Below are 27,584 nucleotides of genomic sequence, written 5' to 3'. Positions count from 1 at the left end.
GCGAAATACGGAAGGCATCTTTTTATACTCCTTTTACCAGAGTTCCCAACACAAAAAGTGGTATATGCTCCCAGAATCCCACTACATCAAAAAAACCCAGACGCGTGACACACACACACACGCCAAGAAACTACGCCGCTTCCTTCCCTTTGCCTTTGCCCTTGGTCTTCTCCTCGTCCGCCTTCTCCTTACGTTTCTGCACGACGTCCCAGTTGTATACCCGCGCCAGCGCCACCTCCATTGTCTGTAAAATGTCGATCAGGAGCACACTCGGAGTAATTGCCACGAAGGGTAGGGGAGAAGAAAGAGAGAGAGAGAGAGAGAGAGAAACAAGCAACAGAAGAAGAAGGGAAATCTTACCGTAATCTGCTCCCTCAAAAAGTCCAGGTCCTCCTCGCAATTCGATAAAGTCTGCGTCGCCGTCGAAAGCTTGCCCTCGAGCAACTCCTCCGCCTCGTCGATGGGATAAGACAGCATAACGTTGGCCTGTAACGTATTTCTCTCGTGTCAGCCACCCCCATTATGTCCGTAATGAAGCTGGGCTGCATCGTTCCTACCCCCAGCCAAATGTAAACCTCCTCGGTGGCCGGTATCTGCGCCTTGGCGTATAGCGTATCGTTGAGCTCGAATGTTGTCTCTAAAGGTTCCTCGTCGTCCTGTGGGGTTTCCTCAGGTATTAGCGATCTAGTCTCTCTACACAGTCGCCTTGAGAACTCGAGGGGAGAAAAAAACAAGAAGAGGAAGAAAGAAAACTCACCTTCCTTAGCTTGAGGAATCGTACCGTCTCAAGAGTCTTTTTTATCTCAGGTATCTTCTCTTTCAGTCCGCCCGCCCTCTTCTGGAGATTCATCTCCATGAACTGGTATTTTCTGCCCTCGCCCAGACTTCACATCAGCGAGGGTGTCCTTCAAACGAGTCCAAAAGGAGCTTCCCCCCTAGTAGCCCTAGCACCCAAGAACGCCCCCCTTTCTCCGGGTATGCGAGGTCGCGACGGGAAAATCGAGTAAAAGGAGAAGTAGAAGGAACGTACGATATCATCTCCTGGAAACTCCGCAGTGTAGGTTCCACCTCCTCTCGCGAACCAACATAGTCCTCGACGTTGTCTACGAACGGCGCAAAGGGAATACCGCGGGGATTCGTCGGGGGGCCTTTCGATCTGGTCGCATGCAAAAGGGATTAGCATTTATATTGTAGAAAAAAAAATTAAAAATAAATAAGGCTTCCTTATTTCTGCAGGAATCGAGAGCCAACCGAAGGGGGGGGGAGCACGAGAGCTCTTACGACTGGGCCGCCGACGAGGACGCCACCTTAGCGTCGGCCGACATTGTGGAGAGGCAGTGAGAGATTTCGCGGGACGAGCGTAAAAATAGCTTGATAGGATCGTAGGAACGATGGAGAGTCGGAATCAGCGTGGAGGGAGAGGGTCGGTTGTCGTTCGGGTGGTTTGGATCGAGTTTAAAGGAGCTTGTTCGAGTGAGCGGGTCAAAGCAAGCGCAGCCAAGGTAATTTTTTGGCGGGGTAATTGAGATCAAATGTCCACAACCATCATCAGCCTTCTTCAAATCGAGAGCATCAACAGAAACGCCCGAACAGTTATATCCCACCATCAGACCAGGCGTACATATTAATCAGCATAGGTTTGAACTTGAAGCTTTACTTTCAGCGTCATAAATTGACTCGATTAAATAGACATTGGGGATTCGACTGCTTCAAGCTCCATGCAGACAACACAGCGGGAGTGTCCTTGTCTCTTTCCAGATTATATCAATTTCAAGTTTCTTGAAGTCTGCTTCATCTCTAGGTTACCTCAAGCTAGATAGCTTCGAGAGTATTACTCTCTTGAGGCATACCCAGGCAGGTAATACCAGCACCATAGTTCATTCCCTCAATCTACAATAATCTCCCCTAACCCCCTTCATCCTAATAGCAACGCAGCCGTGAAACTCAATCATCTAGTCATATCCAAAGCAGCAAAAATGCAGACAAAGGTATCGTTCGCAAAAACAAGAAAAGGCCAAGAAAAAAAACTGAAACAGAAAGGAAGAACACAAGAGCATGAAGAGAACATGGCCTCCAGCACTGATCAAGCAACACGCTCTCTCACAGCCGCGGCTTGTTCCTTAGGAACTGTTTCCTGCCTGTCTTCCCTCGTATGGACTGATTCCTCACTCCCGTATCCTCCAAATCGTTGCGCCTAAACGAAATAAACCCCAAACTTTTCCGTCAAAGAAGTACATCGACTCTATCGGTGTGTGTCAGGGGTCCTAACATACACCCGACAGATGGTATCCAAAGAAAGAGTATAAAAAGAAAAACGGAAAAGAAATATGTAGACAAGCCAAGTCATGTATCAGGCTGAGAGGGGGAGATTCTTGGCCACGCAGAACTCTACTCATACCTCTTGAATTTCTTCTTCGCTTGCTCCGGGACAAGGGGCGCCAGTGGGAGAGGGAGTGAACCCAGAGCCATCAATCGCTTGAATCATCACTCTCCTCCTTACTACTACTAAACCCACTCGGGCCACCCCCCGCTGTAGCAAACGAACTCCTCGACCCCGCCACCGCCCCCGCCACCGCTTTCCCCGCGCGACTCGTCTCACTCGACTCCCCATCAACAAGCATAGCATCGCCAGTATCATCCTCGGCCGCCGGCTCCGACGACACCTTGCTATCCTCGAGCGAGAGGAGATCAGACTGATGATGCCGATGCACGCGCCGACTCGCAGCCTCCTCCGAACTCGTGACGCGCTCGTCGTCCGCCTCGGAGGACTCTAGCTCCTCGGCGCAGCAGCTCGATTCGTCCGTGCTAAACGGTGGGAAGAAGATGGCGGGGGGAGGGAGCGAGGTGGGTTTGAGGCGCTTGATGCGGCCGGAGAGGTACTCGATGTCTTTGGTGGGGGATCTGCTGGGGAGTACGGGGTAATAATAGCCTTGGGGCGGTAGCGCGGTGTGTAACCTTCCGAGCTGCTCGACCATGGAGTTAAATCTAGCTTCGGGATTGGTCACGTCATCGAATTCCCCTTCCTCCCGAGCACGTTTCGTCGACACCGTGACCAAGAAGTGATCGTCGGGCAACACCCCACCAAGGCCTGTCGACTCGAGCGGTCGCGGAACCCTCGCCGCCTGCGGAGACCTCGACCACGGGAACTCGCACGCCATCTCGTCGGCGTCGCCATCGCTCTCCCCGTCTTCACCCACCACCATATCCGTGCCCAAATCGCTCGTACCCCCGCCCATTGCCCCAACCGCCTCCAAGAGATCCTGCCGGGGTAGACTAAGAGGGCGATAAGGCAGCGACGAGCCCGAGAGCGTGCGCCTCGGCACCGCGGGAAACACCTCCTCGATGCCTTGATCCACAGTGTCGGCCGGTTCTTCCTGGATCAGCGAGCTCGAGCCCTCGACGCAAGGGCTAGACGACTGCTGGTGATGACCCGGATCACCGGAGAGATCCGTGCAGAAGGGAGCTCCGCTGTAGTAGATAATCGCGCCATCGGCGCGGCGTTTCCTCCGCGTTGAGGACATCGAGTGGGATGCGTCCCACCCGGACCCCGTGAAATAGCTCTCTTCTCGCGATTCGGGGGAAGAACCCGTGTCCTCTGACGTCTGCTCGTTGGATGTGCGGTGCTTGAAGAATAACGGTTTGTACTGGAAACTAGCGGCCGCCGCCTCCTCCGATAACGTCTGCGGTCCCGTCTTGGACGTCTGTCTCGCCGCAGAGGGACCGGAGGACGTCTTGATGCCCGAAGTCTTAGACTTGGACCTCTTATGAGCCGTCGCCCACCCTTCTTCCCCGTCAAGCTTATTGTTCCCACTGCCCCCGTCGTTGGGACTACTCGAGTCGTCAGGCGATTTGCTATTGCACGAATTATCGCCCGAGCTGTCGCTACTAAACTTGGTGCCCTCCGTACCGCCACGCCAGCGAATCTTTCGTCCGTCCGCCGACAATTGGAACTTCGAGCTCTTTTCCGAGACCGCGGCGCGGATGAAGCTTGGGGTGACGTTGAAAATGTGCAGCTGGGCGAGGTTGCAGAGCAAATTCAGGTAAACCCAGCCATCCGCGTCCGGAGACAAGGTCGCCGCCTTGCCGTTGCCCACTTCAGTGCGTTGAATGTCGGGTGGCGCAATTCCTAAATGTCGCAGATACTCGATGTTTTCCGACGGGTTCTGCGGCCGATCGGGGTCTAGATCGCGGGGCCGGGTTGGTCGTTGCTCGGGAGGCGGAATCGTCGGTGGGGACGAGTTGTTAGATCCGTTGCCGCTGCCGTTACCATTGCCGTTCCCGCTCCCGCTCAACGAGGTCTGGTCGCCGTTCGAGTTCGAAGTAGATTCCCCATTATCCCGAGACCCGCCCTTTTTATTCGTAGCAAGGCTCGGAAGAATCCTCGCTTCCCGTGCGGGCTCCTGATTTTCGCTGACGGGCACCGACATCGGCGACACCTCGTAGTGCTTAGCTCTTTGCTTGCTGTTCGGCTTCCCCGTGAATAACTGCTCTAGCCGCCTCACGACTAATTTCTTCTTCTGCTTCTCAGACATGGTGATGTGACGAGGATACAGCCCCTCGGGGATCTCCTTGAGATAATTCTCCACCTTTTGCTCCGAGTACTTGACCCGTGACCGCCCGGAATGCCTCCCTTGTGACGTCCCGGCCGACGCATGACCCGTAGACATAGACGCATAAGCCGAATCGACTGGCCGCCGCTGCGACTCGGACGACGAGGAAGCCTGTTTCGACCCCGACTGAGAGCCCGAGTACATGCGACTCGTGTTCCTCGACGACTTCTTCCGCGGCGACGACGACGCGTTGGGGTTCGAGGTGGTTTCGAGCCCGGACGCGAACTCTCGCAGGGTCGCCTCGAGTTCGCGCTTCTTCCACGCGGGCAGACTGTGGACTTTGAGTTCGAACAGTTTCTCGCTCCGGAGCGGCGAGGGGCCCGATTGTCTGTACCGCTTTAGCTCGTCTTTGAGACGTTTGATCTCGATGGTGAGGTCGTCTATGACGCTTCGGTAGTCTTCGGCGCTGCTGTGGGTGGGAGCCGGCGGCGGGACTTCGCAGTCTTGGGGAGCCACTATGTCAAGGGGGAGAGAGCCCTTGACATCCTGGTCGGATGGCGAACTGTGGTGCTTTTGAAAAAATGGTGGGTCGACTTAGAGGGAGTAAAAGAAAAGGAAAGCAAGCAGGTTAGCTTTTTTTATTTCTACCCCTGAACTGGCATGTCTAGAATTGAAGGGCTCAATTGACGACGAGGTTCTTACCATCCATGGCTTGGCCGGGACTGGCCGAGGGGTTCTGGTTCGACTGGTCAAACCAGTTCTTGGGGTTGCTGATATTACTGACATTGCCGGTATCGTTGCTCTCTGCAGATGAATCGCAGTGTCGTAATAGCGGTTTCTTAGCAGCTGGTGGTGCTGTGGTCGTGGCCGACACATCCGCAGGGGAGATATCTGGTGGTGCCGCGGTAGCCTCTTTTTCGGCGACCGCGGCGACCGCGGCGATGGCGGCAGGGCGGGCAGAGGGCGGACTATTTTGCGTGCGCGGGTTTGATCGCAGGGGAACCGTTCGAGTATCGTAAGGGGAGTGAGTGTGATGACGGCCGCCTCGTCGTGGGGAATGATGTGCATCGCGAGAAGACTGCTTGTTGTGTCCTGGCATGGTTCGATTATCGCGAGTGTCAGATCGTAAGGCCTGGTTGCTTGGCGAGTTGGTGATGGTGGCTACCCTCCATATTCTCACGACAAATGTATTCGGCCGAGTGGTCGATCGAGATTAAACTCGATTCAGGTGGGGGGTTTCTTAAAAGTTCTCGATCGTCTGGGACGTAGGCATAAAGGAGCAATGATCTCACGGGTCTGGCGATTGTGAGAGGGTTCTGCTGTAGAGTTATGACGTTTCGCCCGCGCACTCCAGCTGGTCGATCCCGATGATGTCGAATGAAGGATCGAGCTGGTGAGGGGTGCACTGCGTGAGAGAGAGGAGGGCTCTTAAGTCGTTGCGGTATATGGACGAAGGCGTTGTACGGTAAAGTAGTAAAGTATCAAGATGTATCAAATGCACAATGCAGCTGCTACTTTCGGGCGTCCACGGGCGGCCTTAGTCATGAATCCGGGAATCGTGGTTCTCTACTTTGTACAGTTCGGTTGGGCTACAGGTTGCTCTCGACCCGTCGAAACGGTGGTTTGGATTCTACGGCTCGATTTCCAGAGGGTCTCGATTGTTCAGATCGGTGGCCTGGCTCGTGGCGGATAATATCACAAAGGGGATCGTTGCAGCAAAGTGCGTTCTTTCTCTGAACAAATTAAGCGACCTGTGAGAATTTCCAGTGTCAACATTGATGTCATATCATTTTGGAGAAAAGGCGCCAACCAGTCGGGTGGGTAGTCGTTTGAGCGACGCGACCCGCCAAGCCCCGGGGTAGATTGACGCATTTGGATATCTCGGACAGTAGTGGCAACTCAAGACCTGCTTACCTCGCCAGCAGCCGATGATGAAAACTTTGATGAGAGCAATATAAAAAATAAGCTCCCTTCCTCAGAAGGGCCCCGTGAGCTTCTTATTCTGCTGTCGTTTGCAGTGTTATCCCGAGTCACAGAGGGTCAACCCTCATCGTAGAATATCGGAACCGGGAAATGCGGCCTGTTGGACGCAGGCTCTCGGCTCGGGGAGAACTACCGTCTCGTGAAGAGGGGGCACTGAAGCTCAACTCGAGGGTTATGTATTTCCGTGTCCCTGCACCGTGGGAACAATAACGCTCAGTCGGCCAATGGAAGACTTGGGTTCGTAGTGGATGTCGATGCGATGCGTTGTCGAATAATTTGAACAATTTATGTGGAGAGGTACTAAACTGCTACTCTCACGCAAGGGATGGATGGCGAAGAAGAAATAGAGATCGAGATCGAGATCGAGGGGCAAAAAAAAGTATCGGTCGACGAAATCGCAGTCACTTCCGCCCTCTACAGCTTATATCCAGGATACGAGGTCTGAGGGATTCGATCCGCCGAGGCGGTTTAGGATTTTGAAATTAACATCGGGGTCACTGATAGTCGTCGAGAAAGGGTTCGGTTGGGTGCCGGCAGCTAGGGAATGTCATGAGAGAGCTTCAGGAAGGGGGGAATAAAAGGGTTAAAAGGGCTAACAAGGTGGTTAATATGACGGCAATGCCTTCTTAACTGCTCCGATCCGCGATTTACATTTTGAGAAATGAGTGGGGCAGAGCTTATGTAGATGTGGGGTGAAGGGAACATGGGAAGGCTCGAGGCAAGACAACGTCAAAGCACCAACCAATTCTAGCCTTGGTCTTTCCTGGGGAAACCACTCCTCATCGTGTTCGAAGTACTTCCATCATTATACCGAGTAATTCGTAGCAATGCACTTGATGCAGGAATTAACCATGGGAGGAGCTGCTCTGCAATTTCGATCAATCGACAGCTGACTGAAGTTTATCCTCGGTGTCTACAACTACCTCCCGACTTCGTATTCTTTGGACCCAGGCAAGACCAAAGTTGAAGGTCCAAGAATTAATGATCGTGGTCACTAGATTTGCACTAGTGCGATCCCATCAAAATTTTTCTTTTCTTCTTTTCTAGATTAAATTCTTCTTGCTTGGGCTGCATCTCTCCCTTCGTCATTGGCTGAAGTCGACGCCATCAGCATCAGTCCACACTGTCTCATCAATCCACGAGGCCCGAGAAAACAATATTCAGGCACACAAGTTCAATGTTGTCTCCCACCAAAATTGGGTCCACGAGACCCTAACATACCGTGCTAAGCTAGTCTGATGGCCTTCGTTTTATAGGGTTCGATTTGCTAGAGTATCATCTTTTCCATTTCAGGTTGGCGTCCCCCCTTCCTTCAGCAGACGATGTCAACTCCCGGTACGAAACCTTCCGATGCCTGGCCGATATACGACAAGTACAAGTATTTACTTCAAGCAATTCCTCTCCGTCCTTGATCGATACTTGTGCAAGATCGTGAAGCTATTCGGATATTTTTCCATACCCATGCCAACACATTTTTTGACTCACTTCGAGTCTTCTCTCTGCTCCCAGTTCGGGCGTGTGATGCAGGCATGGCGTGGTGGGGGTGACTTTAGACACCAGAAGATGTACACGTATCATTCCTTCCTCTGCCTTCCACCATCTCGCATCTGGCGCCATGCGTGCATTTCGGGGTGGGTCCAGCATCGCAACCGGCCGATGGAGGGTGACAAACCTCCATTTGAATAAAAATCTAAACTAGATATTCCGGCCCTTTCACCCAACCTCGCCAACCGTTGCACTCCGTATAGGGCATCGGGCTGGGTAGTGTACTCCGTAGGGGTTGGTTGCCCTATTCCCCATCTACAGAGTAGCTGAATTGCTGCCAACGAGGTTGAGGATGTCCTGTCGGGATCAACTAGTTTACTAGTTTACTTACTACTCCGTACTTAGCAGATGTCTTTGGGAGTCATTTCTGACCCTCGGCCCGCCCCGAATATCCCCTCGTAAAGTATACACTACTACGAAGTAGTATGCGTACAATCTGCTATAGCCTAACTATGTCAGTTCTGTCATGACAGTCCCGACACCTTTTCACATCACCTCCCATACATCTACGGACCCGAGAATGGAACGTTGGACAAATCTAACAAGATATCAAAGCCCACAGCGCGCTTCCCTTCCAGGTCTCTGCTATACCTGTAGGAAGGATGATGTCATAGCCGCGAAGACGATCTTCACACAGAACTTCCGGAGACGTTTCCCTGATGATGTAATGGTGCAGCAAGCACCGAACCTTTCACAGTCGTGATCCTCGAGCTTCGACGAAGTAACGCTGCTCAATGCAAGGAAGAACGAAAAAAAACAAGGCCGAAAAGGGTAAGCTAGGGGTAGAAAAAGAAAGAAATATGAAAAAGGAAACCAAGGAGAAAGAAGGCGTCACCCCCGCTCTGGCCCGGTTTATGATGCCCAGAGTCGAAGAAGGGTTCTTCCCGAAATGCCCACAAACCCTTTCACACCCACCCTCTTCTCCTCCCCTGGTTTTCCCAAGTCTTCGTGGTTTATAATCTAGGTACTATATCAAATCCCATTGCAATGTGATGTCAAGCACACGTCATACGCAGGGTCTTTCGCTCTGTCCCTGCCTGCCTCCCTCCCGATCGATTCCCGGCGGAAGCACAGCGGGAACATGCAAACGACTCGTCGATTTGTTCCTCACCATAACTGCCGGGAAGACATCAGATCATGGCTTCATATCCCAGACCCTTATGAGAACCTCGCCACCCGTACCTTGCAGGGATGCACTCTACAATCTCTACCCAGGGCTGGATGTGAATACCGAGAACTTGGTATCACAAAGGACAAGAAACAGCAAGCCACGCTTCAAAGTAGTATCATCATTCATCTATCCGCTAGCCGTCTACATCCGTTTACCCAACCAACCCAAATAGTCTACTCGCTTTTCCCATGTTCATATCAATCATCACAACACCAACCCCTTCCCATTTGATCTTTCCCATGTTTTTTTTTTTTCTCTTTAAGATTTTGTTTTCTTCAATCAACGCACCGACCGTATGCCCTCCCTTCTAATACATTTCACAAGTGGTTTTCTTTTCCTTCAACTGTCGGGTGACTGTTGTCCTCAACATCGCCTAAGCCTTCTGGAGCAAGCTCTTGCCAGTCATCTCCTCAGGTTGAGGCAGGCCCATAGCAGCAAGGATAGTAGGCGCCACATCACCAAGGACAGCCTCTCCCTTCTGGAGACTCCAGCCGGCGGGCGCATTAGCCATGACGAAGGGGACCTTGTTCGTCGTATGTGACGTCTTAGGCTTGCCATCAGGGAACTTCATCTCCTCAGCATTACCGTGGTCAGCAGTGATGAAGAGAATATATCCCTCCTTCTTGCACGCCTCGTAAATCTTGCCAATGGCCTTGTCGGTAGCAGCACAGCCGATGATGGCGGCCTCGTACACGCCCGTGTGGCCCACCATGTCCGGGGGAGCAAAGTTGTTCATGACGAAGGGGAACCTCTGCTCGCCCAGGCGCTTGACGACCTGGTTGGCGACGCCGTCCGCGCTCATCTCGGGGGCCTTGTCGTAGGTGGGAACGGACTTGTTGGAGGGGACGAGGTCCTGGTTCTGGTCGCGGGTCTCGAGAGGGAAGACCTTCTCGACGCCACCGTTGAAGAAGAAGGTGACGTGGGCATACTTCTCCGTCTCGGCGATGTGCACCTGCTCGACGCCCTGCTTGCCGAGCCACTCGGCCAGGACGTTGTCCATCTTCTGGGGCTCGAAGGCGACCTTGAAGGGGTAATCGGCCTTGTATTGCGTCATGGTAACCAGGGTGACGTTGGGGTAGGGGAAGTCGGGAAGCACGGAGCGGTCGACGTCTCCGAGGACCTGGGTGATTTGTCGGACACGATCCGATCGGTAGTTGAAGAAGAAGACGGTGTCGTTGTCTATGGGAAGTTAGCCGAGGTTCCATCTTTGCAAGCATTTCCCCCCCAAGTTCACATACTCTTGATGCGGGCCTCCTGGCCGTTGAGGATGATGGGCTTCAGGAACTCATCCCTGTCGCTATCACCGCCCCTAGCGTAGGCGTCCTTGATAGCCTGGACGGGGTCGGTGGCTTGCTCGCCCTCGCCTAGAACAAGGCCCTTGAGGGCAACCTCAACCCTCTCCCATCGCTTATCACGGTCCATGGCGTAGTATCGACCGACAATAGTAGCGATCTTGCCAATACCAATCTCCTTCATCGTATCAACGAGCTCCTGCATGTATCCGGCGCCGGACTTGGGGTCGGTATCACGGCCGTCTCCGAAAAAGTGGACGAAAACCTCGGGGACATCATACTCCTTGGCGGCCCTGAGCAGCGCGTAGAGATGAGTCTGCTTAGTATGAACACCGCCGTGCGAAACGAGACCGCAAAAATGAAGCCTTCCGTTTCCGGCCTTGGCAGACTCGCAGACCTCCTTGACGACGGGGTTCTTGCTGAACTGGCCCGTCTTGATGGTCTGGTCGATACGCACGACGTCCTGCCAGACGACACGGCCGGCACCGATGTTCAAGTGGCCGACTTCGGAGTTGCCCATGAGGCCCTCGGGGAGACCGACGGCGAGGGAGGAGGCGTCGAGCTCAGTGTATCCGGCCTCGTCGCGGGCGAACTGGTCCATGTAGGGGGTTTCGGCGGCGGCGATGGCGTCACCATTTTTGGGGGATTCTTCGGAGGGGATGCCCCATCCGTCAATCACGACTGTACGAGCGTAATACCATGAAGATTAGCCAGCCAACCTCTAGGTACACTAGAATGTAGCAGAGAACGAGGACGTAGTCGGGTTTGAGACGGGAAGAAGCAGCAGCAGAAGAAGAAGGGGTAGTAGCAGAAGCAGAAGCAGAAGCAGGAACAGCGGGGGGGCTTGAGGGTTTGAGCGCAGACTCGGGTTGAGGGGCGGGAAGGCTGGGATCGAGGTCGAATGCCTTTTCGTCGCCGCCGGTATGCCCAAGCCCCATCACAGTCTCCATCTTCGCCTCTGCCTTGGGGCTATCCGGAGGAGAGGGGACCTGGGAATACGACGTACTGAGGCAGGCCTTGTGCTCTGTCTGGGCCATGGTGGGATAAAAGTGGGATGTATCTTGGAGGGGTAATTTGGAGCTTAAGTGCCAGAATAGAGAAGAAGACTGGCTCGGTTCGCCAGAAAGCCTGGACAATTATACTGCCGGATGGGTTTAAAAAGTTGGGAAATCGTTGAGAAAGGAAAAGTGAAACAAGAGAAGAGCAGACTGCGAAATGACCCGAGCTCTGCGGTATTATTAGGGATTTCAAGGCGGGCAGGCGGGATTGAATCAAACTCATCCCACTTGGAGTTCCTTCCCAGAAAAATTGTTGACGGCGGGGTTCCCACAGCAGCAGCAGCAACCGAGATTATGTCATTCCATTGGACAACGCATCTCGTACGTTGACGTATCATGCACGTTTCGCACTGTTCCTGCCGCGGCATCTTTTGCAGGCGGCACAGTGCCGACTCCTGTTTGCTGCACCTCTCAACACTCCAATCGCCTCCCACGATTCTTGCTTCGTCTCGTAATTGATGCTTTTGCAGGGATAAGCTCTAAGAGCATGTTGCATTGAACATCGATCAAGGCTTGTGCCAAACGCGGAAACTTGGCCCGAAGTCTCAATCAAAAATTCAGCCATCCAGCATCCAAGATCTCCAGCCCAAAATCACAAGCAATCCCCCCCCCCATCCCGAATCGGCCCAACAACCCACCACCGCCACCCCCAAAAAATGCCTACGCCAAGCTCGTCCCAACAGGACCCCATAGCGCTCCCACCGACCCTCTCACCAGATTCCCTCGATGCCCTGACCGAACTAACGACTCTCCTCACCCGACTTCGAGCCACCATCCAGTCCTCGGCCGGTCCAAGTGGTATCCCCGGCAGCACACCCATGGCCACTGGCGCCACGCCCGGCCCGGGGCCTGCCAGCGGTAGTCTCTCTCTTAAGGATGTCCCTACCGCCACGGATCATCTGAAGCATAAGCTGCAAAAAGCAAGGGTGCAGGTGCGAAGCTTGCCGGATATGGACCGTACCATCGCGGAACAGGAGGAGGATATTGCTGAGTTGGAGGAGCGGATACGCTTGCAGCGCGAGGTTCTCGAGAAGCTGAAACAGAGGGGAGCGCAATTTACGGCTGAGGAGTCGTCGACGTCAGAGAAGGAGAGCTGATCGGGGAGATGTAAGAGGCTTGTTCTAAGTCGAACCTCTCTGCCGGCGCACGTTTCTTTTATTTCACGTTTCTATGTAGAGATACCCCCATATGTTAATACCTCCGCGACGCTAGTATCCCTCCTGCCAGCCACCGATTCCGTCCAGAAATCGCCTACCAGCCTATTGTCCTCCGCAAGGATGCTCCAGTTGGGACTATGGTCAGCTTTAAGCCACTTGAAGTCGTTGACCTGATCCCACTTATTCTCATGGGTACTCGACCACGCAGGCGTCTTTCGCCGCTGTTAGCTTCTGCTACTCTACTCGGAAGAAAGGAGGGGGAACGGGGCGGACTGGAACAACATACATAACACTCAGGTATCGGCGCAAACCGAACCCGAGTACAATCCTCAATGATCGGATGACTCGAGCAATGCAGATAAAAATCTACATTCCTACACTCATGGATCCTCACCTGCCTCGAAGCCACCACGAGAATCGAATCCGACACCCCCGTGACGTGAACGGGACCCGCAACACTCCCCGTAATGATGACGCATCTTCGCACATTCTTCAACGCGAGGCCCGAAAATGCCGTCGCGCCGCTCGCTGGCACCGACATGTCCACGACGCAACCCTCGAGGTCCGTCAGGTCGCCGTAGGTGGCGGCCTGCGCGGCTGAGGCTGGGAGGACGATATGCAGGTTGCGGTGGCCTGATAGCGAGATTGTCTTGGCGGCGGAGAAACTCGGTCTGCGGATTTGAGCTGTGCTTGGGGAGGTTTTGAGCTCTTGGTTGTAGTCCTTCTCGTTGGGTGCGTCTTCTTTGGGAGGAGGAGCTGACCCTTCTTGGGTCTCAGGGTAGCTAGCTAGAACCCCGACATTGTGTCTCCGGTCCTCTTTTGTTGCTTGAGCTGCATTTCTGGACCGGGCTTTGAATTGAAAGCGTTGTCGCGGCGCGACCTTGTCTACCTCCCTGTCTAATTTGTCGGTCAAGCCTTTGATCGTCTTTGAGTCCACTCGCTGTTAGAATTTCCCGTAGCCTCGCAACATGCAGAGTAAAAGAGTTCTCGAGGCAAACATTGGAAACATACCTCTGTGTATGACTTCTGGTCGTAAGTAGGTAAATACTCGGCTGCATCTGCCAGTTCGTTCGACAGGCGTGTGATTCCCACGCGGATGCTATCTATTGCGTCTTGTCGTGACGAGGCGGAGGAAAGCTGGACTATTTCGGTATCTAGGTCTAATACAAAGAGAATTTTGTTAAAATTTAAAATGTCATCGTAAACTCGTTTCACATAGTGATGGTGAGAGATCCTTTTGGGGTCTCGTTGTGCTGAGGTGGTGGGACCATACTCGCTACTTCAGCCTGGAAGTGCTGGTAGAACTTTGGAATATTATTGCTCATTCTCTTATGTCGTCGAGACCGTCCAGGTCCCTGTGTGAGGGTATATGTAAAGCTGCGGCCGCTCGAATATCTCTCTGGAAGAAGTTCAGGTCTCGACAAGAGTTTGATGTTGCCTGGGCTAAACAGGCTTGCCGGGAATGAGGGGGCGGGGTGCCAAAAAGCTGTCCACTCATCTTCGCTGCACCAACATCTTCACCAGAACCCCGAACTTGGCTCGAAAATAGAAAAACGTATTAAAAGCCCAGGATATTTATTTTGTAGCAAAATTGCTCCTCATCGGAACAGTACATATCAGCTCAGGTTCTCCGAGAATAGGGCGTATGGTGATATCTACATTTATGGCTTGAATCATTTAGTCTTATTCTGAGAGACGGTCTCTTGAAGCACAACATTACCACCATATTGACATCTATGTCTCGCCTTAAAACACGCCGTCTAATTCAACAAAGAAAATCTAATAAAATCTCATTAAACATTACTATCCACTTCCACCTTCCCCTGTTCTACTTCACATGCACCCCACCACTCCTCGCCCTCCCGGGCAACCCCCCAAAAGGATGCCTCCTCACCCCATTCACCGCCCAACTCGGCTTCCTCGCCGGTGCCGTCGACGAGCTCAGCGCCGTCCACATCTCCCAAATACCGGGGCGCTTCGCGGGAAGCATGCTGTACTGGAGGCTGTAGAGGTTCTTCCTGTCGATGGGGGGCACGAACTTGCCCGTCACGAGGCAGAGGAGCACGGTGGGGGAGAGGTAGTGTTTGCGGATGCGTTGGGCCATTTGCAGGTACTGGTGGAACATGGCGCCAAAAGTTAAAGGAATCGGCTGCGGAGAGGGGGTTAGCCAGATGCTAGCTAGGTAACCTGAGGGGAATATTTGCCTACCTTGAGATGGATGACGGAGGTAGGCGGCCGATTCAATGAGAGGGTTGTCGGTGACCATACGACAGGATGGCTCTTGCCAAGTTCAAATCGGACACCGCCTGTAACGAGTGTCAGTTTCATGTCCAAAAGTAACCCGAGGGAGATGAAAACCGCCTCCAGGGCCCTCAGACTGCTTGCTCACCTGGGAGTCGACTTGGATCCTTGATACGCAACATGATAGCAAAAAGAGGAAAATGATTCAAGCAAGAAAGAAGCGTATCAAAGGCCGCCTTCAGCGAGATAATAATCATCCTCGCAATAGCAAAATTAAGATAAAACACAAGCACCGTCGGCAGCAGGAAGACGAGGAGCGTAAAAACGATGGTCCCGACGAGCAACTGGTCGAGGTCGTAGTCGCACGAGTCGATACGGTTCCGAAGCACGTTGTGCTTTTTTCCGCGGAAGAGGTGGAAGAGGGAGATGAGGATGCTGAGCTGCCAGTTGAAGATGCGCGCGGAGGCGAGGTAGAAGGAGTAGATGTGGATGGTGAGGGCAGAGAGGAGGTCGGAGAACATGGCGAGGGGCATGCTGGCGCCGCCGAAGCTGGAGAAGCCGATGAACCATATTATGTGCGGTAGCATAGGTTGAAGGAAATCGATGAAGCCTGAAAGGAAGGGATAGTTAGTGTCTGTCCGATCTGGTCCGACTGTTTAATGCCTCAAGATCTGCACCTACCTGACCAGTAGTCTATAACCCAAAGGAAAAGGTCGCCCAAGAATGCAGCCAACTCATTATTGAGCTTCAAACCCGCGGGCCAACCCATAAGCCATGTTATACTAGTCTGCAACGCCTCCACGGTATATACTCTCAGCAAAATACCAATCTGCTGGCCTACCCAATCAGCATGCTCAATGATATAGGATCCCATGGCTATTCCAATAATAACGTCATTGGCAACGAGCCATAAGCTATTGAAGAAGCGGATATAGTCCGGATGGCTCGTCGTGACGCTCGCCCAATCGTTCTTTCGCTGCCGAAGCTTCATGTGCTGGATGGGCCAGTAGCAGAACTGCTGCAGTCTTATCTCGACCTGCTGCGCCGTGGCCGACAGATCCTTCAGGGCGGCATGATGAGGTCGCGCTCGGAACTCCAATATACGCAACACTACTTCCGTCATCACGCGATGCCCAAGGAGGATGAGCGCGAAACACCGCTGGATAATGGGGAAGACGTAGACGATGAACAGGCTCCAAAACCACGACATCGCCGCATCCTTGACGGTATTCGCCGACTCCACAACCCGCTCAGAAACGCTAAGACGCCGCTTCGGCCGGGGTCCGACCAGATGTAGGTTCTTCTGGAGCAACTGCTCCAGCTCCCACGCCCAGTTAATCTGATTAATGACGCGGGGCAGCGTCTTTTCCTTTGGCGAGAGCGTCCGTTTTATGATGCTGTGCTGCTTGAGCTTCTCGACTAATCGTTGCTTTTCCTCACGCTTCTCGCGCTCCTGCTGCTCGTGCTCGGCCTCGATGCCGCTTGTGGGCATGTCGAAGTATTTGTCCTCAAGGTCGAGTGCTATGGGGTTGAGCGACATGTACTGCATGCGGAGAGGCTGCGGTCTCTTGAAGAGGACGATCTGGACGTTGGATGCTCGGGCGCAGCGGATGATGGGGACGGGGTAACTCGGTCCCGTTGTTGCGCGTACCCATGATGGGTCGACGCTGGTCGTTTCGGGCGCATTTATGACGCCGAGGACATGCATTGACAAGTGTCCGCAGAGCTCGTAGACTCGATTGACCGCATGGTTGGAGTTTCGCAGGAGGGTTCCTATCTTTAAATGGTATTCGACATTATTGGGCTGCAAACGGTCCAGAAGGTCAGTCTTTAGCCGCAACACAAAGCGCAAATAAATCCCACTCTTCAGAGAGTTGTGGATTGGGGAGCACGAACATCGGCGACGTCTAGAACAGCCACGACAAAGACGTCGAGCTCGGAGTTCTTCCATCCCACTATGACCCCGGGAAACTCTGATCGGGCAATGTCTGCCGGCCAGAAGATCCTCATCAAACCATCATATCTCGGCATCGCAGCGAGTGCTGCTCAGGAGGTGTACTCGTGTGTCGTTCGAATCAAGCGTCTTGTTTGTGTGATATGCGTGGGTAATTAGAAGGAGCCTCGTCGTCGCAGTTGCTCTCGGGCAGACAGGCCGAATCTTGGACCTCGAACGTGCTGGAAGAGAAGTCCTTGTTAACACCACTTGATCGGGAAAACGCGTCGCCTTCTTCTCCCCGCTCCTCCACCGACCTCCAGGTAGTTTGGAACCCACCAGATCAGCTTCTGCTTTTGTTATGATTTGTATAGGAATCAACAGAACTAGAAAGAAGAATGTGAGGATCAGGAATCCCCCAGCTGCCCGAGTCTAGAGAGTGTACGTCCTGTTAGACATGTCCCGCCAAAGTGTCGGAGGAAAAAAGGACAGGTAATGCGGGAGCTACTTGCAACTACTCCGTATTCCCAGGCGAAGATGGCAAGCTCATAAAGGCGGGTAACGAGATCCCAGCGCGCAGTTATGTATCCGGCCACAAAGATTGCCCAAGCGAAGATCGAAAAGGCGTGCATGGACTATGTCGTCTTTCGAGGCGTCGTCTCATCGCCTCTCTGCACTTGGGGCGAGGGAAGGGAAAATGTCGTCGTGGGAATGATTGTGTCGTCCTTGGTAGGTTTATTTCGTTTCGTAGTAGAAATCGGGCGGCGGAGAAAGTTCAGAGATATTCGGCGGATTCCCTAGCATCGATCAAGATGTCCATTTTGCGCTGTTTTCTCTTGCGGCGGGAGATTCATTTTTATGAAGGTGGATACCCGAGGGCGAGCATGTTGCGGTACGTCGTGCTATTTCTGGTTCAGGGATCGTCACTAATTGCAAGGTTGTTTGAAGCGACTTGGACAGGGGCGCAGCAAAGCCAGATTCAGGGAGCAGATGCAGGCGGAAATTGATACAGGTGTCAGCAGCTGCACATGGGTGGTGTCGACTAATCCGCGCTTCAACATTGTCAAAGGCAGCGCTGCTTCACGAAATGGTGGCAAGGAAGAAATGGAGGAGATGATGAGGGTGGCCAAAACTGTTCTAAAAAAGACATTATTTCCCAGAAAAGAAGAAGTACTGGTATCGCATATATATGTAGATGGGTTCCCATTAAATAGTAATGTTACAAGTGCGCCAGAGGGGAGAAGAGCCACTGCGAGGGCCATCGACGTCCATCTGGAGCGTGATACAAGCCATTGCTCAGTTCGACTGGTTGCCCGAGAGATGCGAATCATGTTCTGACGCGATTCTAAAAGTTCGTATGTAGCAAAGGGGGGTACTCTTGGTACTCTTAGCCCTTGGCTTGGAGAGACGAGATGGGGTGAGATGTGTAAAAGGATGAGGCGTTCGTTCTGGCGAATTGTTAGATGTTTCTAAGTATAGCCTCTAGATGGCAGCTTTGAGAGTGGTCAGGGAGACCTTACATTTTCTCCCCATATAGGTCGTGTCGTTTTCTTTGTTATCTTCCCTTGCCTCGTCCAATAGCTTGTCAATGCCTCGAGACTTGAGGGCGACCTGCACAAATTGGTGAGCATTACGGATACTCGGAGAATCAATGGGAATCTGAAGTCAATGGCATAGGCATCTCACCTCTAAGCATTTCCTGTACTCCTTAAAGAGGCCGGCGCACTCGTTGTTGTCGGTTCCATTCCCACGCAAGTATTCTATTCAAGTGCCCATTCGGTTAGTTTGACGCACTCGAATGACTCTGGCAATGAGAGGCGGGAGATCGAGGACTGTTTGTACTCACTATCGCTATACCACTTTAAGAAACAAGTATCGTAGCGCCTTGAGAAGTATTAGTAGAGGAGGGAGATAGGAAGACTGGAGTCGACCTACTCTTTCACTTCATTACACTCAGATGCTAGAGAGGCTGACATTATGGAAGTTGGCTGGGGTTTGAAGAAGGTACTGAATGATCTGAATGGAATTTCCTTTTAATAGAGAACAAAAAACTCGAGTTCTTTCAGAGGTTATAAAATTGATAAAGTACGCTCGCTGCAACTTGCAATGGTGATGATGAGAATATGTTAAGGTGAAGGCTCTTGTAAGACGGGAGGCAAATCGGCAGGAGTGATCCATCACTTTCTCTCAGTCCTCCTGCCAATTGCAGGTCCTTATCGATAAGAATTTCACACTCTCTCAACAACCAATGGATTAAGTTCTATAGGTACCAGGAACACATACTCTTCTTACATTTACAGCCCAATATGACATTTCAGCTGTACCTGTACTAACTTTATTTTGCACCCCACCCTTTTTACATCCACACCATTGGATCTTAAATCCTCTTCTCCATTCCGAAATTTATTTCAGTCCAGGTTTTCGGCGACTTCATCCCACCGCACTCATTCCCACCCAACGCCCAGCATAACCGCAAAGATGGAGGATTTCAAAGCGGTCAAGGACAACCTCCAGTCGGCGCTGGTCTCGACAATAAAAGCCACCAATAAACTAGCAGCCCAAGATCTTCCCTTCCAGCGAACGGTGAACTCGGACATCGACCGTCGTCTCGATGAAAGCACCAGCCGGATCCTGGGTCTCGCGACCCAGCTGCTTAAAGCCGCTCCTCGACCGGGCCGTGCGGCGCCGCCGAAGCTCGAAGAAATTGAGGATATTGATATGAACTGGCGCCGTATCGTGGACGTCGTCGATGCCACTTTCGAACAAGCCGACCTTGCCCTTGACGAGTATACGGGACTGGTGAAGCGGAAGGAAGCTCCGACTGGTGATGCCGACAAGGTTCGTTGGTCCCATCTTGGGGTCTCTCCCCATCGGATGTATTTTGGCCTTCGTGATATGTGTTTAACCTCTTTTCTTTCGTAGGCGCCTCCTGCCAAGAAGCCAAAGTCACTCACTCTGCAACCTAATCAGCGAAAGGCGAACATCTCGAAGCCCCAGCTCCTCTTCGAGCGCGCCCCCAATAACTTCCCCACCGGCCCCTGGAAGCCACTTCTCACAAAGAAACCCCACGCTATTCAGCCCCTAGAACAGAGCCTTCGTATTGATACTGGTGGAGAGTCTAACAACGGGTCCTCAGAGTATGATTATTTACATTTTCTACCTCTCCTTATCCCCCCGGGAATTGGAAAGAGATGTGCCTACAGACGGCGCAGGAAACTGTGGCAGTCTAGTTCAATGCTAACAAAGGACGGGAGGTCTAGATACAAGCATCCTTATGAGACTGAAATTTGCGAAATGGACTACCCAGAGCGCGTCTTTGAGAAGGCCGACCCGATCAAGTACCGGCCTATGGAGGAGAGCGAGGCTACGTGGGTGGATACGTACGAGGGGGTACTTGAGATGTTGGAAGAACTAAAGAAGGCCTCGGAGATTGCCATTGACTTGGAGCATCACGACTACAGGACGTATCAGGGCCTTACTAGTCTCATGCAGATTAGCACAAGGGACCGCGACTGGGTTATAGATACGCTGAGGCCATGGCGACACAGGCTTGAGGTTCTCAATGAGGTGTTTGCCGATCCCAAGATTGTCAAGGTATTTTGGAGATTTTTCTTCCTCACGCCTTTTTTTCAGATGTGAAACTAACGTTGCGCGTGTGCAGGTCCTGCATGGAGCATTTATGGACGTCATCTGGCTGCAGCGAGATCTTGGCTTGTATCTGGTGGGGTACTTTGACACGCATTTTGCGTCCAAGGCACTCAGCTACCAGTCGCATAGCTTGGCGTTTTTGCTCAAGAAGTTTATCGACTTTGACGCCGATAAGAAATATCAGCTCGCGGATTGGCGCATACGGTAGGCCTACATCTACGAACTTGCAATGTCTCGTAACCTTTCTTCATTTCGGGATGAGCCGCAACTAACTCGGTGGCCTCTTGTTCTAGCCCCCTGTCGGAGGAGATGTTATTCTACGCTCGTTCTGATACCCACTTCCTCCTCTACATCTACGACATGATGCGCAACGAGCTGATCGAAAAGTCGGACAAAAACGATCCAGAGGCGGACCTACTCGGGGCGGTTCTCCAAAAGTCCCGCGAACAGGCGTTGAGCCGCTACGAGAACCCCGTCTTCATCGAGGAGACGGGCGGCGGTACCAAGGGCTGGTATAATATGGTTATCAGGCAGCCCACGCCTCTCAACAGCCAACAGTTCTCCGTGTTCCGCGCGGTATGGAAATGGAGAGACGAGTCGGCTCGCCGCAACGACGAAAGCGTCGGCTACGTGCTCCCTACGCAGGGCGTATGGGATATTGCTAAGATTCTCCCGCCCGATCTCAAGGCGCTGCACAGCCTTCTACCCCGATATGCTTGGCAGGCGAAGGTCGAAGTCAACGACCTTTGGAAGGTGGTGCAGGAGGCGCAAGCCAGGGGCACAGACGGGCCGACTCTGCAGCAGTTCCTGATAGGCGGTGCTCAGCTGAAGGATGGAAGCGCGACGCGCGGAGGCAAAGCATCTGGCGTGGCGCTTGACACCGACTACTCGCTCGACGTTGGAGATTTGGAGGTCCGTCGCATGGCGAGGTCACAGCTGTTCGGCGACATGGAGGTGAGCAGTGTCTGGGAGGAAGGTGCCGGGTCGACGAGGGATCAGGACGAGTACATCCAGTTGCCGTGGCAGAGGCTCTATAGCGCCGAGGAGATACGCGCAGCAATGCGAGAAGATGCGAACGGCGCAACGAAGGATGGTGCCGAGGTTGCTGTCGAACCTGTTGCGAAGGCAGAAGAGGCGGAGGCGGCCGTTGAGGATGGCGAGTTTACGCTCAAGGCGGGATTGAAGCGGAAGAGACAGGCAGACAGCGAGCAGGCCACCACTAGTCAGGCTGAGAATAGTGCTGATGAAGAGGAGGAGGAGGACGATGAGGATGAAGAGATGGATGAGGGGGAGGACGGGGGCGTGCCCGTGACCGAGGGCGAGACCGAGGCTGAGACGCATTCTCCATCTTCATCCAAGGAAGTATCCTCCTCAGAGGGCCAAGCCGAGAGCACGGAGGAGACAATCGAATTGGAGTCGGTGGACAAGGAGAAATCTGGGGACAAGGAGAAATCCCGAGACAGCAAGAAATCTAAGAAGGGGACTTCACGTCGGGAGAAGAAGAAGGCCAAGTTGAAGAGGCAGCGCGAGGCCCAAAAAGCGAAGAATGGCGCAGGGGCGGAGGAGGAGGTGCAGCCCTTTGATTACTCCAAGGCCCAGTCTGTGCTGCACGGCAAGCGCGCAGGTCCCCAGCAAGGTGCGGGTGCGGGCGCAAGCGCGGGTCCTGCTAAGGGCAAGGCTTTGTTCGATCCGTATGCGAAGACGGGAGAGGAGGGCGTTAAGGGTGCGAGGAAGGCCCCTCCTATTCACGGTGGAAGGAGTGCTACTTTCAAGAAGTAAACGGGGTGACGGAAAGCAAAAAGAAGAAAAAAAAAAAAAAAAAAACCGGAGCTACGAGGATGGGCGCATTGGGCGTTGGTGGGCCAAGCCTGACAGACTGAGGGTATCTTACGGTATCGTCATGGATGACGGTGACATTCGGGCGCTGTACGCTGTACGAGAGTACTCTTGTAGATGAGCTATACGAATAAAAGCTCGAAATGTTCAAATGGCAGTTATTAATCGTGTGACTTTTGTGCCTTTCGGATGTGAGCTATTCTTCCGTCGAGTTCGAGTGCCGGGCTGGGCAGGGCCAGGACATGGGGGAGTGGTTGAAATTCTACGACAAGACCCAGACTTGGTTCTGTTCCATTCGAAGGATCGAGATGCATACAGCATTCAAATGGCAAGTCAGGTAATTAGTCGGGATGGATTTTCCGCTTCCGAGTACACTTCGTGCTCACCGAGGGCCATGCAAGACGTGCTTGGCGGCATGGATCTGTGCATCCATGCATGTTCCGGAAAGATGTTTAATGAGGAGGTGGGAATTTGCAATTGATCTTGTTGTCCCCCCCCCCGAGCTTTGAAGGGCTGTGATGGAAGGGCTGTGATGGCGAGAATGCCGAACCCACTTGATCCTTCGTGTACGACCGTCCCACTTGCCGAATATTTGCAGTGGATTTCCGGTGATTGAAGGGTTTGGGTTCCTTTATCAATTCTTCGAGTATTTCCATCGCGTCTTGTCTCTATCGTGAGGAGCCAGCATGGCAGGGCTGGTTTTATCTGTGCAGGCCGGAGTTATCTAGCGTATATGCGCTCCGCAGTGTGCAAGGAAGAGGACAAGTACGAAGTAGGAAGCAGCTTCAAGCGAGGTCGCAGCGACCAGCATCATCAACGATCCATCAATGCATCGATTTTGATTGCGCACTCACACTCGACGCACGTCGTCCGTCCCCCTCCACCTCCCGCGCCCGCCCCCTAATTTCCTGAACCCGGGGGCGGGAGAGACAACGGGAAGGGGAAGGAGGGGGAAAGCGAAGAACGATCACATCTCAAGACTTCCCGAATACTTCGTGACAAGTCTATTTCCTCGGGCTTTCGATCCCACCCTACGGTGAAGATGGAAACGAAAACGTGCAGCTGGCGACCGTCCAGGCCCTTCCCCCACTCCTCCCTACACTAGTCCACTAGTCCGCTGCCCAAGGAAAAAGGTCAGCGGCTTTGGGTTAGCACAAATGAAGATTGAAAGCTCTCGAAGTGGGCGCCGCCACTAGCGCGGTATCGAATGAGAGGTCGTCGTGGACGCACGCGCAACCCGGGGGCGAGGTGGGATTGGGGCCAAGAAAATGCCCAGAGTTGGCATCTCGAGCCAGAAGCACGGAGTACGGATTCGGTGGGGGTGTGATGCACTGGGAAAAGAGATCGAACTAGGCTCTGCTGGGATGCGAATCGAATATTGGAGATACCAGCCATGGGCTCATTGGGGAGCTCATGGGTTCATGGGTTCATGGGATGCTTTTTGGGGGGGTGTGACGATGTTCTGGGTCGTGTTAGGCGCAGGACGAGGGATGGCGGAATGGGGGAAAGCGTCTGTTCTTTACTCTTTACTACCACGAATTGATTGATTGCATTGCACGATGCGGGTGGTGTTATTGGTCTCTTCCGTCTCGTTCTCTCTGTCTCTCTGTCTCGTTGTCTCTCTCTGTATCTCTCTGTTCTGTCTGTGGCGCTCTCTCCCTTCTCTTCTTTGCCTTGTTCTCCTGACGCAGTCTCAACTGAACTAATGGGGGGTCCTTGCGTCAATGAGAACCAGCTTTAAGCGAAGCGTTTCTTCGTTTAAAGTTCCTTTTATATTTCGGGAGTTTGGGGGAAAGATCAAGATCGGATCCATCGCCTCAAATAATCTCCAATCGAACAAAATCATCGCTCTCCCGACGACACACACCCTCCCCCCAACGCAACGAAACGCGGGATTACTTTCCATTTTTAATCCAAGACAAAAAGCCAGATTGATCCAACTTCAATTTACCAGGTTTTTCCAGAAACAAAAAGGAAGATCAAAAGGTCCCTCCCCAGAGAAACCTGGAAAACAACCCGTCCGATTGGATTATATTGCTGCCCGATATTGAGAGCAGATCAATCCACCCCACTGCATCGCAGAAGCCCAAACGGCCCTTTTTTATTTCCCTGATTTTTGCTTCGATCCACACTCCCTCCTTCCACATAATAACTGTAATACGTCGGCGATGAAGAAGTTCCACAGTTTACCTCTTCCTCTCTTGCTCCTACTCCGAACGTCCCTGGTGAACGCCGGCGTCGCATCCTTCCGCCGCGCCGAAAACGATACTACCAATGGCGACCAGGGCGACCAGGGCGACGGTGACGGCGGCGCGTCCTCCTCGTTTGCTGTCGTGACGCATCCGGCGGAGGGGGTCACTTTGGTTACGGGTTCGACTGTCGAGGTGAGGTGGGAGACGAGGGGGGACAATCGTGATTGGGATGGCCATGTTATGATGGAGATTGCAGAGGCGGGACATGTTCCCTTGACGAATTTCGTGTCTGTTGACTGTGAGTTGCTTGCTTTTCTTACCTCGTTTCTTTTTTCTTTTGTCCCCCCCCAATGCGCTCTCGCAGATCTCATATGTTCGTCCCTACTGACCCATCCCATCTCAGACGACATCCCATACACCGACCAATCCCACAACTGGACCATCCCCGAACGCCTCTCCCCAGGCTCCTACGCCCTCCGCCTCGCCAACTCCACCTCCCCCTCCACCTACATCGACTCCTCCATCTTCACAATCATCCATGCCGCCCCCGCCCCCTCCTCCAACCCGACACCCCCGACCCCATCCCACAAGGGCCTCACGACCGACGACATAGCCGGCCTAGCCACTGGCCTCTCCGTCGCCTTCCTCGTCGCCGTCCTCGCCTTCTGGGCCTGGCGCCACTCCAAACACCGCGCGAAGAAGCGTTTCGGCGGCGGCAACGGCGTCGCGTGGCGGAGTGACGACGACGACGACGATGCGCCGAGGGGTGGGTTGGGGGAGTGGCATGCCGTCAGGGCGGGGACTACCGCTGCCGCTAGTACCACTGGCGGTGGGCTGTTCTCGATGTCGCCTTCGACGATGGTCGAGACGGGGTCGGCAGCCGGCGAGGAGGGCATGGCGGATTTGGATAAGTTGCCCGAGGGAGTCATTAGTGGGTGGGCGCCCGAGGATGTGAGGGTCGAGCCGGTGGAGTTGCCCGCGGAGGTGTATAAGCGGTGGAGCGAGGATGCGAGGGAAGGGGGGGAGGCGGCGGGGATGGGGATTGGGGAGCGGTTGGAGTTGAGTGGGAGTAGAGGGAGGGATGGCTCCGAGGGGGCGGAGGGGGCGTCGAGGTCGTGATGACTTCCGAAGTGGGGGGTTTTCTTCTGCGAAGTTTTGACTGGGAGGTTCGAACTTGACTTGAAGATTGGATTTTTGGAGTTTGGAGCACTTATGATATCCCCTTGGGCGGCCATTCTTTTCTTTTTCTTTCTTTTATTTTACATTCACTCGGATAGTACCGGTTCTTAGAACGGAGGCATGCACAATGTTTAATGAGCAGGAGTACGAGCACCTACAACTTGTTTGGAGATGTAAAAGACTTGGATTGACCGAGACAACTAGAAGATTTTATCTAGGTACACGCGACAGAACCATTCATATACCCCCTTTTTTTATGTTTTCCATTTTTTTTTTTTTTCCGACTGCGCTTTCAAACATGCTTTCCTTGTTCACACTCATCGATCGTCTGAAACTATAGCGCGAAGGGGGAAAAAAAACAAGGGTGGCTCAACCCGGACAAGGGGAGCAGGGAAGGAACATCTCCGAATGATAAACATGTTGACTCGAAACCGCGAGGGAGTCCGGGGCGTTTTTCGCCATTTGTCGAGAACAAAAAGAAAAAAAGAAACCCTTCCTGCTTAACATCGGCATCCTTGCTGGAAGAAGAAAAAAAGGAATTAGGCCTTCTCGACGACAGACTTCTCGCCGCTCTTGTCATCGGCAACAACAGTCTGGCCATGGCCCTTCTCGATAGAAGGCAGGATGTTCTCCTCCTTCTGAACGGAAGCCTTAGCCTCCTCCTCAACAGCGGGCTTAGCCTCCTCCTCCTCCTTCTCCTTCTTGACACTCTTCTTCTTGGGAGTGCGCTTCTGCTTCTTCACAGGAGTGCCATCGGTATCGGCCTCCTCACCATCACCGGCCTTGGTCTTTCCCTTACCCTTGGCACTTCCACGCTTACGCTTCGTGGGAGTCTCGGCCGTGCCGGGAGTAGCCTTAGGCTCAACCTTGCCAGCGGGCGTCGAAGGCGTAGCGACGGCGTTGTCCGAGGCCGCGGCGTCGGGGAAGGTCTGCTTTCCGACCTCCATTGCGCGGCGCTTGATGCGCGACCAGACGGTGCTTGCGGTCGAGACATTCTTGTAATTGCCCAACTGAGCAAATTTGGCCAAATCGATCTGCTTGAAGGGGTTGGTGGTTAGCCAAATTCGTTCCTTCCCTCTGGTGGTGGTGGTGGTGGTGGTGGGGTACAGTGCTAATATGCCATGTCCACACTGGGAATGGGGGAAGAGAGGCATGGATGGGAGTTGAGAAAACAACCAGGATGAAAGGGGGAAAAAAAATCAGAATGAAGAAAAATACTTACGCTAGGGTTTTCCCTGAGACACACGAATGCGAGGGCCATTAGCTTGGTCTCCGAAGCCGTCAACTCGGGGACCGCGGAGCTCGAGGCCGAGGCCTTCTCAGGCGACTTGTTCGTGGGGGTCTTGGGAGGCATTGCTTGTTCGGTCAGGTTGTTGGTTATCGATGTGGTTTGTTTGGATTCTTTTGCGGAGGAGAGTTAGTTGGATGCTCGATGCGTTTTGGATTCGACTTCTGATGATGAGGGAGAAGGGATCGGCTGGGTTTATAAAGGACAACTTACTGTTGGAGGTTGATGGTTCTCGCTCGGTCACCTTGGGTCGAGTGATTGAATGAGGATGTGGTTGAAAGAGGAAGAAGTTTCAAGAGCTGGGAGGATGGGGAGAAGAAGAGGGCTAGATATAGCCAGGCATTGGGAGCAGGTGATTGAGTTGTTGCCATGGGCGTCGAACTCTAGCGATCGTTGCTCTTTGCGGTTCCTTCTTGATTGATAGGCAGATTAAATGAGATCGTGGATCACCTTTTTGTTATTGATTAGGCTGGCTCGTGGAGTGATTAGCAGGAATCCTGGGAGGAGAGTG

The 27,584-nt window shown here is 53.1% G+C and overlaps 7 protein-coding genes and 1 pseudogene across 7 annotated transcripts; 3 read left to right on the top strand and 5 right to left on the bottom strand.

The window, feature by feature from the left end:
* Positions 1 to 130: 130 nt before the first annotated feature.
* On the bottom strand, positions 131 to 1,325 carry SAPIO_CDS5026 (uncharacterized protein; the record flags this gene model as incomplete). The annotated part of the gene is made up of 6 exons (XM_016787432.1): positions 131 to 244; positions 361 to 486; positions 558 to 656; positions 758 to 884; positions 1,031 to 1,156; positions 1,282 to 1,325. 6 exons carry the CDS (start codon positions 1,323 to 1,325, stop codon positions 131 to 133), a joined length of 636 nt encoding a protein of 211 aa, XP_016642934.1.
* Positions 1,326 to 2,468: 1,143 nt separating this feature from the next.
* On the bottom strand, positions 2,469 to 5,649 carry SAPIO_CDS5025 (Frequency clock protein; the record flags this gene model as incomplete). Its single annotated transcript, XM_016787431.1, has 2 exons — positions 2,469 to 5,143; positions 5,253 to 5,649. The coding sequence occupies 2 exons, from the start codon at positions 5,647 to 5,649 to the stop codon at positions 2,469 to 2,471; spliced, it is 3,072 nt and encodes a 1,023-aa protein (XP_016642933.1).
* A 3,973-nt stretch (positions 5,650 to 9,622) lies between these two features.
* On the bottom strand, positions 9,623 to 11,578 carry SAPIO_CDS5024 (2,3-bisphosphoglycerate-independent phosphoglycerate mutase; the record flags this gene model as incomplete). The annotated part of the gene is made up of 3 exons (XM_016787430.1): positions 9,623 to 10,428; positions 10,488 to 11,222; positions 11,314 to 11,578. The coding sequence occupies 3 exons, from the start codon at positions 11,576 to 11,578 to the stop codon at positions 9,623 to 9,625; spliced, it is 1,806 nt and encodes a 601-aa protein (XP_016642932.1).
* Positions 11,579 to 12,255: 677 nt separating this feature from the next.
* SAPIO_CDS5023 lies at positions 12,256 to 12,696 on the top strand (annotated as a pseudogene; the record flags this gene model as incomplete).
* A 71-nt stretch (positions 12,697 to 12,767) lies between these two features.
* SAPIO_CDS5022 (uncharacterized protein) lies at positions 12,768 to 17,028 on the bottom strand (the record flags this gene model as incomplete). Its single annotated transcript, XM_016787429.1, has 8 exons — positions 12,768 to 12,968; positions 13,151 to 13,696; positions 13,768 to 13,916; positions 14,605 to 14,905; positions 14,965 to 15,062; positions 15,146 to 15,607; positions 15,679 to 16,801; positions 16,894 to 17,028. The coding sequence occupies 8 exons, from the start codon at positions 17,026 to 17,028 to the stop codon at positions 12,768 to 12,770; spliced, it is 3,015 nt and encodes a 1,004-aa protein (XP_016642931.1).
* Positions 17,029 to 19,408: 2,380 nt separating this feature from the next.
* On the top strand, positions 19,409 to 22,357 carry SAPIO_CDS5021 (uncharacterized protein; the record flags this gene model as incomplete). Its single annotated transcript, XM_016787428.1, has 5 exons — positions 19,409 to 19,768; positions 19,853 to 20,067; positions 20,191 to 20,524; positions 20,592 to 20,782; positions 20,872 to 22,357. The coding sequence occupies 5 exons, from the start codon at positions 19,409 to 19,411 to the stop codon at positions 22,355 to 22,357; spliced, it is 2,586 nt and encodes an 861-aa protein (XP_016642930.1).
* Positions 22,358 to 24,582: 2,225 nt separating this feature from the next.
* On the top strand, positions 24,583 to 25,725 carry SAPIO_CDS5020 (uncharacterized protein; the record flags this gene model as incomplete). Its single annotated transcript, XM_016787427.1, has 2 exons — positions 24,583 to 24,904; positions 25,010 to 25,725. 2 exons carry the CDS (start codon positions 24,583 to 24,585, stop codon positions 25,723 to 25,725), a joined length of 1,038 nt encoding a protein of 345 aa, XP_016642929.1.
* A 599-nt stretch (positions 25,726 to 26,324) lies between these two features.
* Positions 26,325 to 27,139, bottom strand: SAPIO_CDS5019 (uncharacterized protein; the record flags this gene model as incomplete). Its single annotated transcript, XM_016787426.1, has 2 exons — positions 26,325 to 26,915; positions 27,008 to 27,139. The coding sequence occupies 2 exons, from the start codon at positions 27,137 to 27,139 to the stop codon at positions 26,325 to 26,327; spliced, it is 723 nt and encodes a 240-aa protein (XP_016642928.1).
* Positions 27,140 to 27,584: the final 445 nt, after the last annotated feature.

The sequence above is a fragment of the Scedosporium apiospermum genome (assembly GCF_000732125.1).
Source record: "Scedosporium apiospermum strain IHEM 14462 chromosome Unknown SEQ_SAPIO_0096, whole genome shotgun sequence".
In the NCBI taxonomy this organism is placed as follows: Eukaryota; Fungi; Ascomycota; class Sordariomycetes; order Microascales; family Microascaceae; genus Scedosporium; species Scedosporium apiospermum.
The sequence above is the reverse complement of the archived record's forward strand: the minus strand, read 5'-3'. Positions and strand labels throughout refer to the sequence as shown.